This window comes from Fonticula alba (assembly GCF_000388065.1).
Source record: "Fonticula alba strain ATCC 38817 unplaced genomic scaffold supercont2.4, whole genome shotgun sequence".
NCBI lineage: Eukaryota > Rotosphaerida > Fonticulaceae > Fonticula > Fonticula alba.
The window spans coordinates 1,286,819-1,299,510 of record NW_009242974.1 but is presented as its reverse complement, the minus strand read 5'-3'; the positions used below and the strand labels follow the sequence as shown (position 1 = coordinate 1,299,510).

The 12,692-nt window shown below is 66.2% G+C and overlaps 5 protein-coding genes across 5 annotated transcripts in view; 3 read left to right on the top strand and 2 right to left on the bottom strand.

Annotated features, from left to right (window-relative positions):
- Positions 1 to 1,890, top strand: part of H696_02815 (hypothetical protein) — a gene marked incomplete at both ends in the record, with an annotated part of 8,691 nt that extends 6,801 nt beyond the window's left edge. Inside the window, 4 exons of the mRNA XM_009496715.1 lie at positions 156 to 325; positions 506 to 619; positions 756 to 832; positions 941 to 1,890. Coding sequence (XP_009494990.1) covers positions 156 to 325; positions 506 to 619; positions 756 to 832; positions 941 to 1,890 — 1,311 coding nt within the window. The remainder of the gene's footprint in view (positions 1 to 155; positions 326 to 505; positions 620 to 755; positions 833 to 940) is intronic.
- Positions 1,891 to 2,181: 291 nt separating this feature from the next.
- Positions 2,182 to 3,268, top strand: H696_02814 (hypothetical protein; the record flags this gene model as incomplete). The annotated part of the gene is made up of 3 exons (XM_009496714.1): positions 2,182 to 2,374; positions 2,494 to 2,744; positions 2,843 to 3,268. 3 exons carry the CDS (start codon positions 2,182 to 2,184, stop codon positions 3,266 to 3,268), a joined length of 870 nt encoding a protein of 289 aa, XP_009494989.1.
- A 634-nt stretch (positions 3,269 to 3,902) lies between these two features.
- Positions 3,903 to 8,368, bottom strand: H696_02813 (hypothetical protein). The gene is made up of 7 exons (XM_009496713.1): positions 8,351 to 8,368; positions 7,970 to 8,141; positions 7,710 to 7,852; positions 7,433 to 7,626; positions 6,541 to 7,314; positions 6,151 to 6,382; positions 3,903 to 5,948 (listed from the first exon to the last, which is right to left on the bottom strand). The coding sequence occupies exons 2-7, from the start codon at positions 8,088 to 8,090 to the stop codon at positions 4,146 to 4,148; spliced, it is 3,267 nt and encodes a 1,088-aa protein (XP_009494988.1). The 5' UTR covers positions 8,091 to 8,141; positions 8,351 to 8,368; the 3' UTR covers positions 3,903 to 4,145.
- Positions 8,369 to 9,476: 1,108 nt separating this feature from the next.
- On the top strand, positions 9,477 to 11,421 carry H696_02812 (hypothetical protein). The gene is made up of 2 exons (XM_009496712.1): positions 9,477 to 10,421; positions 10,618 to 11,421. The coding sequence occupies exons 1-2, from the start codon at positions 9,582 to 9,584 to the stop codon at positions 11,392 to 11,394; spliced, it is 1,617 nt and encodes a 538-aa protein (XP_009494987.1). The 5' UTR covers positions 9,477 to 9,581; the 3' UTR covers positions 11,395 to 11,421.
- A 292-nt stretch (positions 11,422 to 11,713) lies between these two features.
- H696_02811 (hypothetical protein) overlaps positions 11,714 to 12,692 on the bottom strand; it is an 8,581-nt gene continuing 7,602 nt past the window's right edge. Inside the window, exons 8-9 of the mRNA XM_009496711.1 lie at positions 12,249 to 12,647; positions 11,714 to 12,068 (exon numbers count right to left, since the gene is read on the bottom strand). Coding sequence (XP_009494986.1) covers positions 11,809 to 12,068; positions 12,249 to 12,647 — 659 coding nt within the window. The 3' untranslated portion in view covers positions 11,714 to 11,808. The remainder of the gene's footprint in view (positions 12,069 to 12,248; positions 12,648 to 12,692) is intronic.

The window sequence follows — 12,692 nt, the reverse complement described above, 5'->3', positions numbered from 1 at the left end:
GGGGGGGGGGCACCGGCGTGTGCCTACTTTCGGTCACTTGCCCGGCGACCGGCCGGCCGACAAACGGCCACCCCGCCTGTTGCTGCCGCGTCACCGAGAACCCGAACTGACGCTTCCTCCCCGCTTCTACCTGGGCCCTCGATGTGGGCGCCCAGATTGCCGCCACCATAGTCGTGTTCATTCGCTTCATCCTGATCATCGTCTATTATATTGCGGTTTTCAAGTTGAAGCACCCGGCCCCGGCCATCCTGCACCAGTGCCTCTTGTCGACTTTGGCACTCTTCCTCGTGTGGGTCTTGAACTTGGAGCGGGACCGCCGGATTCGGTACGTCATTCGACGCGGCTCGGCCCTTCGCGTGGCCCCGTGGCGCCCGACACACGCCAATGCGCCCGGCTTGCTCGACCTGCTGCTCAGGGGGGGGGGGGGGATCTCTGTGCTTCGCGGGGCCGATGTTGTTGTTGCATTCTTTTCCTCACCTCCGCCCCCTTTGGTGTGAACACACAGAAAGCAGTGGTGGATCCGGAAAAGCGTCCGCCGGAAGATCGAAGAGGTGGAGGCCGTCCGCGACCAGTCTGAAACCCTCCTTCGGGCCCTCCTGCCGGATGTGGTCCTTACACGGTGCGCAACCCATCGCCGGCCTCCGCCGCCGCGGCCGCCTCGCCTCCCCTGCTGGCGTCCCGGCACTCCTCACCCCCGATTCTGGGCGATGCTCCTGCTGACACTGCGTCTCCCGGCCGACGGGGGCGGGAAATAGCTTGCGCGAGAATCCCTCCCTCCAGAGCATCGCCGATTCCTTTGACAGCGTAACGGTCATGTTTTTCAACATCCCCAGTACGTGGACACAGATTCGCATACCCTCGCATGTCCCCCCCCCCCCCCCCCCCGCCTCCCCGCGCCTCCCCGCGCTGCCCGGCGGCCACCCTCCTGCCGCCACCGAAGACCATCGACTGACCACCCGAGCAGACTTCTCGGAGATCGACGTTCCCATCAGCACGTGGCTGGACATGGTCAGCGAGCTGGCCACCCTCTTCGACGAGGTGATGCTTCGGTATGGCGTGCTGAAGATCAAGTCCGGGGGGGCCATCTGGCTGGCCATCACCGGTGGGCCGGAGGAATTCCACCTCCCCCGGTCCTTCCCCCCGCTGCCGATGCACATCTACTCCAGCGGGTCGTCACTCGGGACGGTTGGCCGGGATGTCCAGAAGATGGTGGCCCAGCAATTTTGCTCCTTCTCTTGTGCCACTTTCGGCTCGCCGCCGGCCTTCCCATTGGCCGCCCACCGGGCCCGGCCGGCCAAGGCGCCGTCACCAGCCCCGGGGCCAGGCCACACACATGCCGCCGAGGGGTCCATCGACCTGGAGGCCGGCGGCCTGGGGGGGGGGCTGGCCATCGGCGACCTCACCCCCGAGCCCAAGGCCCCCGCCAAGGCCGATGAGTGGGTCATCCTGACCAGCGCCGACATGCTGGACGATCCCCGGGTCGACTCGTCCGAGGAGGATCTCCTCCTGCAGCGCCTGCAAGATCGCCTGTATGCTTCGGCCACCATGGCAGGGCGGCCTCCGGTCGATTTGCTGGCCGCCGATCAGGTCCCCCTTGTGGGGGCCTCCTTGACGACCGACCACCCATGGGCCGAGGGTAGTGGGAGCAGTCTCTTCGGCGATGAGGGTGAACCAGCCGGCCCGGGTGGGGGCGGCCCGCTGGAGCAGCAACCGCGCTTGAGGGCCATGCCCGAGTCCTTCCGCGCTGGCCCTGGTGCCAGCGCGCCGCTGGCCTTCCCCCCGCCGACCTCGGCGCCAGAGAGCTCGGACAGGTGCGGAGAAAAGAAGCGCACCCGCCCTCCCCCCCTCCCCCCCATGCTGCTGCGGTTGGCGTCAGGGCAGAAGGGCTAGGCGACTCGATGAGCAAGCAAGGGAGGGCCAAGAGGGAGGACGGGTTCGTGAGAGCGAGAGCGAAAGAGAGAGAGAGAGCGAGAGAGAGAGAAAGATAGAAAGAGGGAGAGGGAGAGAGAAGCGACGGACCAGGCGTGAAGAGAGGAGAAAAGGGCCTGCGGGCTGTTGCCAAGAAGGAAAATTGCCCGCCTACTGGGTGGACAAAGACGCCCAGGCCCCATGGGAGAAAGCCAAAACCGATGTCAGACTTTGCACCACCCTGACTGAAGCTCGCCTCACTTTCCCAATCGAATGGCCTCCACGGTGGCGCCGGTGACAACGCGGGGGCGTGCGGCGGCGGACAAAAGTGCCAGCCGGGCCTCTCGGCACAGCTTGCGCGACCCGCTCTCTCGGATGCTTCTTCTGTCGATCCACCTGCACAACCTCACGATCGCCTTTGGCGCGCACTTTGGCCTGGATCTCCAGGTTCGCATTGGCCTCAACGGTGCGGCACCTTGCTGGCCTGCCAGGGGGGGCGGGGGAGGGGGGGGGGGGGGTCTTTGCGAGCTGGCCGGCGAGCCCGATTCTCACCCAATGTCCTGCTTGCTCGGCCCGGCGAGGCAGTGGGTCCCGTGGTGGCCGGCGTCATCGGCACGGACAAGTTCGCCTACGACGTTTGGGGTGACACGGTGAATGTGGCCTCGCGCATGGAGTCCACCTGCCGTTTTGGCCGGATCCACGTCACCCGCCAAGTGGTTGAACAGGCATCGCCCCTCTTCACCTTCGAACGGCGCGGCATCATTGTCATCAAAGGCAAGGGCCCGATGACCACCTACTTCCTGCGGTCGGTCCAGGGGAGCCATGCGGCCGTCCCGGTAGGTCCTGGCCTTGCTCTTTCCGTTGCCCTGGACTACCCCCTGCACCCTTTCCTAACCTGGCCATGATGCATCCCGTTGGCTTTCCCTCGCGCCAGATCACGGCCAACATCAACCGGTGGCGGCATGACCCCAATCGGCGAGATCCCCATGTGCCGCCGCCCCCGCGGCCGGTGTACACCCCGGATGGCAGCCAGCAGGGCGCCCGGATTGCTCCGAGCACCCCCTGGCCAAGTGAACCCGGCCAGGATCCCGAGCCGGGCACCGAAAGGCAAACGAACACAGGTACGCGCATGGCTGAGGCGGCCGTCTCGTCATCCACGCCACCAGGCCGGCGGCCCAGTGACTCCCAGCGCGAGCCGGACAGCCGTCTGGTCAGTGCGCTCTTTCTGGAGGCCGGGCCCAACTGGGGCGAGCGCCTCGGTCAGCGGGCCTTTGCTCATGAGGGCAGCCGCCCCTGCGTCGCTCTTGCCTGGTGTGATTCCCGCAGAGAGGCGGCCTCCGGCCCGGGGCCCACACTCTAGCAGTGCCGCCAGCCAGGCGGGCGCAAGCCTGCCAGGCGTGTGCCCTGCTGCTGGGAGACACACAGGGAGAGCGCCCCAGGCAAGAACGAAGAACGAGAAGGTCAGAGAGAGAGAGAGAGATAAAGAAGGAAGAGCAAGTCCCGGCACCTCCCCCCACCCACAGATCAATTCGCCCCCCAAAGTATGCATGCATGCAGACACACACACACACATCAGGCAGTTGAGGAGGCTCTGCTGACCTCCTGCCCGTCCTTGAGAATATACTTCCTTTTTCCATGATCAAAGGACAGGAGCAGCAGTCCACAGGTCACCGGCAAAGGGGAGGCCAGCGACGGGCTCTCCAGGGGAGGGGGAGAAAGAGAGGGAGGGGAGAAGGGAGGGGAGAGAGAGAGGGAGGGGAGAGAGAGAGAGAGAGAAAAAAAAGAGGGGGAGAGAGAAAAAAAAGAGGGGGAGAGAGTGGCATCTGTATTGTCGCATCAACAACAATCCACCCTCCGGCGCAGAGAAAGAGGAGCAATGGCAAGGTGAGCCGGGAGGGAGCCCACACCAAAGGAACATGCCCTCAGAAGGAGGGCCCCAAATAAAAGGGAAGAGGAGGGCCAAGCCCCCGACCAGGGAGCGCAGGGAGGAGGGGGGGGGGGGGGGGGGGGGTAGGAACTGGCTTGCCCCCTGGTAAGGTCGTCCCGCACCCAGAGGGAACTCGAGAGCCGGGAGACTGTCGCGATGGTGGTGGTGGTCGGGATACGGTGTGGTCGCGGCCGGCGCCGCGGCGCCGGCTCTGTGACAGGCTGACAGCACCGGCACCGGCACCAGCAAGGCAGGACGGCCTTCCCGTCGCAGCTCCCCTTTGCGGCTCTCCCAGAGCGGCGCCATTGCATTAGGAAGAGAGAATGCGCCGCTGAAGCAGGCCCATGACCGTCCGCGACACAAGGGGGTTCGGCGAGCGGACATGCAAGGCCACGCTGTGGCCAAGGCGGTTGAACTCCACCCGGAGGAGGACACCCACCTTGGCACCAACCCCGGCTGCGGCTCCGCCCGTGGACATCGGCGTGGCGGCCGGGCTTCCCGGGGCCGTCTGCGCAAAGGACACGATGATGGCCGCGGCCGTGTTGTCGGCCGCCTGCTCCACACCGGCCATGAGGGAGAAGCCCATCTGGCCGATGAGCGCGCGCAAAGCCTCGGGCGTCAGACCCTGCCCGACGGAGAAGCTGGCAGTGGCCTCGTTGGCCGTGCCGGCCGCCAGCAGGCTGGCCCACCGGCCCCAGAAAACCTCCGAGCTCATGGAGTTGGCCGGCAGCGGCGAGGGGAAGCAAGTCAGCCCGATCGGCAGGCGCAGCAGCACCCGGCGCATGGGCGCCAGCAGCGGGGCCGCCGCGCCACCGGCCACCGCGCACGGGGCATACGCCAGCAGCAGGGTCGGCGCCGTGGCAAAGTCCGGCCGCTCACACTGGCACAGAAGCACCAGCTGGTCCTGCTGCTCCACCACCCCCGGCAGGGGCTGGTGCACTTCCACACTCAGGCCCCGGCTGGACACCGATGTTCCGATGGACTGAACCAGGAAATCCGGCTCAACAAGAGCCCGGATGGCCAGCGCCGAGGCCGGGCCCCTCCCGGCCCCGGGGGAAGCCTGCTGATTGGCGAAGAACAGCCGCAGCCGGCCGCGACTGCCATGGAACTCCACCTTCAGGCCCACGCGCAGCAGGTCATCCTCAAAGAGGACGCCCTGCTGCTGGCCAAGCAGACGGCCGAAGGCCGACTCGGCCGCTGCCGTCGGCTGTCCCAGCTGCCCGAACTCCGAGAAGCCCACCTGGGCCACAGTGGCCGCGGTGGCAGCCACCCCGGTCCCGGCCGGCGGAGCCGACAACTGGATGGCCCCGGGCCCGGTGCCCAGGGCCGAGGACTGGCCAAAGTCCAAATCCAGAAGATCCACCACCGGCGACTGACGATGGCTGGAGGTGGCTGCGCCGCCGGTGGCAGCCGGCCCGGGCGACGAGCCAGCCGGCCCGGCTGCGGCCGGCACAACCGGCGACCCGGACCCATGCCCAGCCAGGGGCACCGGAGTCGGGAGCATCGGCGACGCCGGTGACCCGCCGGTCGTGGCATTCAGCGCCGCGGCGATCGTCCCCGACAAGGTGGTCCGACGGATGGTCGACCGGCGCTGGGCGATGGTGGTCGCCGACACCGGGCTGCTGAGCATCCCAGTGCCCGCCGGCGAGGCCAGGCCGCCGGCTCCGAACCCGGCATCCGAGTCCAGCAGGGTGGACTCCCGGCGCCCGGACGGGTCACTCTCATTCAATTTGGACAGATCCCAAGCGGGCATCGGCTCGCACATGATCTCCAACAGCTCCTGGTATGCCGGATCCCCCTGGGCCGCGCGGCGCACCAGCTCCAGATACTCGACCGAGCGCTGCTGCAGCTCCATGTCCAGCGCGTCGGCATGGTACTCGAAGATGGCCGTGATATCCGGCTGGAGCTCGGGGAAGATGCTGGCCATCTTCACATACGAGCTAAGCAGCAGGGCCTTGGTGCTGGTGGAACAGGCACCGAACTTTGACTGCAGCGAGTTGAACTGGATTTGCGGATGGGCGTCAGGCCGCGAGGCAATCAGCTCACCGTACTCACCAAGCAGGTAGCCACCGATCTTGACGGTGGTCTCATGCCAGCTGGGCTTGTTGAGGGACTGTCCAAAGTGGAGTCAGCATCCGGCGGCGGCGGCGGCGAAGGAAAGAGAGGTAAGGGAAGGATGGAGGGGAGATGCGCGGCGCGGGTGCCCGGAAGAAGGGCCCGAAAGGGGGAAAAAAAAAGGAAGAAGAACACCAAGAAGCAAAGGGACCAGACAAACCCCCGAGGGAGAGGGGAGGAAATCCAAGAGACAAACGAACCTGCAGGACCTTGTAGGTGGCCTCCGGCTGGAAGTCCGGCTCGGTGGACACAATCTGCACCACCCGGTGCCAGATGGACTCGGACACATGGTCGCCGGCATACTGAATGAGCTGCAGGATGACATCCACGTACCACGAGTGGTCGGCGGCGAAACGCTCCGCCAAGATGGCAATCTTCAGCACGAGCTCCTCGCGGAGGGCATAATCGGCGATGTTGAGGTATTCCAGCAGACTGGATCGGGATCCGGAGTGAGGAGACAACGGCGGGGGAGGGGAAGTACGAGCGAGGAAGTGGCGACAGGTCAATAAGCAGGGCCGTAGGCCGGGGCATTGGCAGGAAGTACACTCGTGGGAGTGGGGGGGGAAATGAGCCAGGCAGGAGACACGCACTCCGGCACAATCGTCCGGCTGGTGGTGTCGTTGCACATGAAGTACAACAGATCCAGCGCGCAACGACGGATGGTGATATCCCGATCGCGCAGGGCCGATGTAATGGCCCGGGTAAAGGGCTCCACCATGGACAGGTCATCCAACACGAGGGCCACATTGGCCATGCCCTCCAGACCGAGGTACTTCATGTTGGGCTGGCTCTGGCCGATGAGCGACCCGAGATGCGCCACCGATCGGTGGAGCAGCTCGCCGCCGAAGTTGAAGTGCAGCGTCAAGTTGATGGCTTCCAGGACACATGCCTGCGAGGCGTTCAGCTGGTTGGCGCTCTTCGAATGCGCCAGCGCAAACTGGCCCCGCTGCAGGATGTCCCCAATCATGCGCTCCACCTCGGCCAGCTGAGCCTCCGGCAGGGGCGCGCGTGCCAGCTGCAGCATGCGCAAGCACTTCACCTGCAGCCAGGGGTTCGGCACGCGGTAGTACTCCGTGTCCAGGGCCGCGGAGGAGGCCTTCTGGGCGGCCTTGCGCGCCGCCGTCGGCAACAGATGCCCCAGGATCTCCACCACCCGAATCATGACCGACTGATACTCCACCGGGTGGTCCTGGGCCAGACACAGGAGCAGACTCAGCAGGGCATTGGACAGGAGCAGGAACCGGATGGACAGGAGTTCCCCCAGCTGGGGGGCCCACTCGGCGGCCGCCATGACGTCCTTGTTCTTGTTGTACAGCCGCAGCAGGCAGATGGCCGCGCGCTTGCGCACCGAGAGCCGGGTGTTCCTGTTGATCGGCGCCATCCAAATGATCCAGCACACACACACAGGGGAAAGGGTCAGCAGAGGGCGGATGGATCGAATGGGCCCGGCACTGTTGTTTGTTTGTTTGTTTTTTCACGCACTGCGCCACCAACAAAGCAAAGACGTCCTTGTGCAGGGCCTCGGCCATTTCCAGGCCGCCGACGTTGGACACGGCCGCCAGTGCCAGGCAGACATATGTTTCATTGGACGAGGTCAAGTCGTTGCGGATGGAGTTGACCACCATGTGCACGAGCTCGCTCTTCTCCGACAGGAGCAACGTCACAGCCAGGTAGCCCTGCGCCGGGAGCGACATCAAAGCAGCGAACGGGCCGTCAGATTTGGCCAGTCATTTGCAGGGGGGGAGGGGGGGGGGCGCACAATTTGCTTCTCCTGGAACTTGTTGCTGGTGATCAGCTGCATGCATTCCATATGGCCAAAGTCGACGTCCCAGCCGAGGATGTAGGTGTACAGCAGCTTCAGAGCATACTTCTTCCGGTCGTAGGAGGACATCTTGGAGGCATCTACATTGAAGAGCAAAAGGGAGGATCAGGATTGGTGTGGAGGTGTGCACCGGGGCGAGTGCCTGGGGGGGATTGGAGGGAGGGGGAAAAAAAGCCCTCCACAAACAGCATACGGACCCTTGAACTTGTTGCGGATGTTGACGAGCTCGCGGTTGACACGACGCTCCTCCTCCTCTCGAGACCGGCAGGCCCGGATGTCGGTGATGTAGATGTTTAGGCCGCGCAGGGTAGTAGACATCTCTCGCGGCGAGTCGGGGGGCGGGAGGCGGTGGCCACCGGCAGAGGGATACTGTGGCGGGGGGGAGGAGAAGAAGGGCAAAGAGAGAGAGAGAGGTGAGCAAGGCGACCCAATGGTGCGGGACGGAGCCACAAGGGGGGCCCGAGGAAAAGGCAGGCTGTCCGTGCCCCTGGGCAGCCTGCCGCGGCAGAAAGCCGGGGAGGGCAGGGAGCGGAGAGACAAGTGCAAAGGACCACTCGGAAGGCATGTGAGCCACGTACCCAGAACCAGGGGGGGGGGGGGCGCGGGGGAGGGAGGGAAAGGAGGAAGGAAAAGGGCGGGGGGCGGGGGAGGAAATCCAAGGGGGAGGAGGGGAGGGTATGGTTCAGCCGCCTGGAACAGGGCGAGGACGGCGGTCCGGTGGGCGAAAAAGGCTTTCCCCGGCCTCCTCCCCCCGGCGCGCATCACCCCTCCGGGGACCGCGTCGAGGCCCGACGCCCAAGGGGCGAGCAAGCGGAATGCCGGCGAAGTCTGCCGATGACAACAGGAAATCTGCCCTCTCTCGGGGGAGCTTGCGAACCCCGGGGCTGGGGAATGCCCCTCTCGTCCGCAGCCCCGCCCCGCCCCGCCCCTTGCTCGCTGCCGGCCCAGGCCCGACTCCCGCCCTGCCCCCCATTTACCTGCCAATCGAACCAAGTGTCGACGCCCACCGACTAGCCGCCAGCCCGCCGAGGGAAACACAGGACGAGAAAAGCGCCGGGGGGGACCCGGAAGCCGCACAGTCCCAGACGCGCCCGCGGGCAGTTGCCTGCTCTTCGCCCTCCCGGGTCCTCGGGCAGGGCCTTGGGCCCCGGGTTTTTAGTTTTCTCGGGGCCCGGCGGCCTGCTTCTACGGAGCCACCTCCGACAACCGGGAAATAGCGGGACACCGCCCGGACAGAAGACTCCCCCCCCCCCCCCTTCCTCGGGCTGCGGGCCAAGTTGCCCGCACTCACCAAAGAGGCCACTGGGGGCGGCGGGCGAGCGCGGGCGGGGGGGGCGAGAGGGGGGGAACCCAACGCCGAAGGACCCGGGCCCGGGCCGGTGCGTGACTTGCACGTGATGCCTGATCTCCAGCTCGCGATCGCCAATAACGCCCCTGCAGAACGCCGAGCCCCGGCCGCAGATGGAGCAGGCAGGGGGACCGGCGCCAGTGGGCTCGATGGTGCGGCAGCCCGGGACGGCGGCGGACCCCTTCACCTCCTGGCCTCCCACAGGCTCACCGCTCCTCGGCCGCGGCGCGGATGGGCCGGGCACGGCACCAGAGGGCAGCCACGGCCGCGGGGCCGCCACGATTGGGTCGGTAGAAAACCGCGGCCCCGCCACAGTCGCCCACCACTGGGCACCGCGGTACCCATCTCTCCTTCCCCTCCCCCCGTGCTTTCTCCTCGCGCCCCTGTCCGTGCTCCATTCCTCCCTCCGCCCCCGGCCCTACCCACTCAGAGAAGGGAATCGCTCGCCTGCCCCCGTGCATATGTCAGCCCCTCCGCCGCGGAAGAGGACCCGGTCCTCCACCCAGGCGTCAGCGCAACCGGCGCCACCCCCTCCTCCCCCGGCCCCCCCTGCGGCCCGGGCGCCGTCTCCCCCTTCGCCGGCCTCTCCGCGGGAGGATTCGCCCGACTCGCTGGAGCTCCTGTCCCCGGATTCGGTCATCGTCTCGGACTTGCCGAATGTCCGCATGAAGGATCTCACCCCGGCCGAGCAGCAGGAGCTGATCCTCCTTCGCAAGAAGCGCAAGCGCGAGCTCGAGCGCCGGCGCCGCATTGTCCGCAAGAATGCCCTGATCCTCGAGCGCATCCAATCGCGCGCGGCCGTCACGACCACCAGCACCAGCACCCATCCGGAGGCCGAACGTTCGGCTTCTCAAGCGGGGCCAGTGGCCTCGATGGCTGCCCCGCGTCGCTCTGCCCCCATGCCGGACACCGATGAGAGACCGGCCGGCTCCAACGGGCCCACCGGCGCGCCGGCTTCCACCCGTGCCGGGTCAGCCCGCGGGTCTCGGGCGCGTCCTGGGCGTGCCAATACCTCTGCCCCTGCTGCCAATGTCGCCTCCTCCGCTGGCGGTGCCTCCACCGGCACAACGGCTGCCCCCACCTCGGGAGCCGCTGCTGCTGCTCCTGCTGCTCCTTCTCCTGCTGCTGTCGCTGCCGTTTCCAAACACCCATCAGCAGGGACCTTTGTTGTCCCCCCGGCCGATCATCTGGCCGAGGCTCGAGCACGCGCGTGTGGCTCTGACATCCTAGATGTCCTGGCGCGTCGCGCTCGTGGTCTGCTTCCCTCTGGACGGCCAGTTACAACCTCAGTTTCCTCCCAGGCACGCCCCCTTGGACCTTTTCTGTCCCCCCCCCTCTACCTACACACACACACACACACACACACACACACACACACACACACACATACATACATACATACATACATACACACACCCGCGCGCACGCAAATGTCCTACAATGCTCTCGCACCCCCACCCCATCCTGCACTGCCCTCCCTCTGACACATTCTCGCAGGCTCCTCGCTATTCCTGCCAGGATGGCCCTTCTGGCCTGTGCTTCTGGCGCGGCCACTCCCTAGAACGTGGGGCCATTGTCACTCTTTTGGCCTATCCCCCGGCGACCGGGGATTCCGACATGGACTTTGGCATTGGCAAGCCCGATGAATATTTGGCCCGAGTGCTGACGGTCGAGCCCTGCCTTCGAGGCCTAACCGGCCGCCCCGGGCCCTCATGTGTCCCTGCTCCGGAACACTTGAGCTACAGCCAGGAGGACACCTATCCACACCATCCATGTGCACACTTCCGATTTCGGTGGCTGGTTCCCCAGCCCGAGGCAGACCTGAGCCGGCATCTTGTCGCCGACGGGTCTTTGGTGTCCGTGCCATTGGCCGACTTTCGCCAGGGCCCAGTCCATCCCGGGCGCCTGCCCGTTTCTCGCATCCGCCGCATCGTGCAATTCCCCTCCTGCCATGTAGACCGGCCCAGTGCCACCTGGCCTGATCGGGGGCCCATTCCCGAGCGCTGGCGTGGCACCCCCATGCGCTATGACCCGTTGGCCATGCTGTTGACCGCTGCCGAGGCTGACTCCACCGACTCCAGCCCCGGGACCGGTGGCCCCGATGGCCATGCTGGGGACGGCGACCCGCGCCCCTTCAGCCCGCGGCACTTTTATACCTCCTACTCGACCATCCGCGAGCGGATGATCCGCGAGGCCGCAAGCAATCCCAATCATCCCTCTCTTCGGATAGGTGGCTCAGCGGCTGCCGGGTCCTCCGGGTCACCGAGTGGCTGATACTAGACAACGCCCATTTCCCTCCGACCCATCTCCCCAGTGCCTTGCGACCGCCTGCCCCCCTAACGAAGGCCACCTTTCCGGTGCAGGCAAATGCCGCAGACAGATGGGCTGGAACAAGATCTATTATTGGCGACACCTGATGTCGCCAGGAAGGGGGGGGAGAGAGAGAGAGAGAGAGAGAGAGAAGAGGACACATGTGGCCTGCGTCTCGTCCCATTGGGGAGAAGGAGGAGGGAGGGGAGGGGGGCAAATGCTCCGAGAGAGAGCTCCCGAGAACAATGATCAGGGAGAAGATCAGGAGGAGGAGGAGAAGAAGAAGAAGAAGAAGAAGAAGAAGGGACCCAGTGTGATCGGGAGAGCAAAGGGGGGAGAGACGGAGAAACAACGGGGAAGTAAATCTAAAAGTACAGGTTAAGTTGGCCGAACATCGGCCGCAGGAGGAGGGCCACATGTGCCGCCCCCCAGCCCCCCGCCGCCACCGGTGCTGCCCAGCAGGGAAGGATGCTCCGAGAAGAACAGGCCAAAGTTCCGCGGAGACAGACCGCCCCCAAGAATCCGGTCGAGTGGGGATAGCAGTGCTCGTCCAGCTGCCAGAGTGGACGAATGACCCGTCCCGTCGGCTGGCGAATGCGGGCCACTGCTGACAGTCGACGAGTCAACATCCCCAATACCTGGCCCGGGGGAGGGAGAAGAGGCGGTGGCCACGACGCTCTTCCGATCTCCGCCCCCAAGAATCCGGTCGAGTGGGGATAGCAGTGCTCGTCCAGCTGCCAGAGTGGACGAATGACCCGTCCCGTCGGCTGGCGAATGCGGGCCACTGCTGACAGTCGACGAGTCAACATCCCCAATACCTGGCCCTGGGGAGGGAGAAGAGGCGGTGGCCGCGGCCGCGGCGGCCGCGGCGGCCGCCGCCGCTGCCGCCGCCGCCGCTGCAGTGGCCGCTGCGGTTGGTGCCGGAACCGTGCCCGGCGAGCTGCCCACTCCCGAGGGGGAGCCAAGGACGGCCGGTAGGCCCGGAGAGTGCCGGCTCCCACCGACTACCATGCTCCCGGAAAGCGAGGCGGTAGGCTGCTGGTGCGAGAGCAGGGGGTACGGGAAGAGGACCAGATCCTCGGAGATGAGACCCAACTCCGGGCGCGGGGGCGCCGGGTGGCTCGGCGACATGGCGCCCGAGCCGATCGGCGACCCGACGGGGGACCCGCCGGTTGAATCAGAGCGGATGAAGTCCGGCACCGCCACGTCGGGGGCGACTATTCCGGCGGGAGAAGAGACAAGGACAAAGAAGCGGAGAGGGG

What these genes read in the sequence shown, in the direction of transcription:
- H696_02813 (XM_009496713.1), bottom strand. Translation starts at nt 8,090, where the DNA reads ATGTCTACTACCCTGCGCGGCCTAAACATCTACATCACCGACATCCGG. An exon ending in AGCCGGACGATTGTGCCGGA is followed by an intron (nt 6,383 to 6,540) that starts GTGCGTGTCTCC and finishes ATCCCGATCCAG; the next exon opens with TCTGCTGGAATACCTCAACA. An exon ending in CCACCTACAAGGTCCTGCAG is followed by an intron (nt 5,949 to 6,150) that starts GTTCGTTTGTCT and finishes CACTTTGGACAG; the next exon opens with TCCCTCAACAAGCCCAGCTG.
- H696_02812 (XM_009496712.1), top strand. Translation starts at nt 9,582, where the DNA reads ATGTCAGCCCCTCCGCCGCGGAAGAGGACCCGGTCCTCCACCCAGGCG. An exon ending in CAACCTCAGTTTCCTCCCAG is followed by an intron (nt 10,422 to 10,617) that starts GCACGCCCCCTT and finishes ACATTCTCGCAG; the next exon opens with GCTCCTCGCTATTCCTGCCA.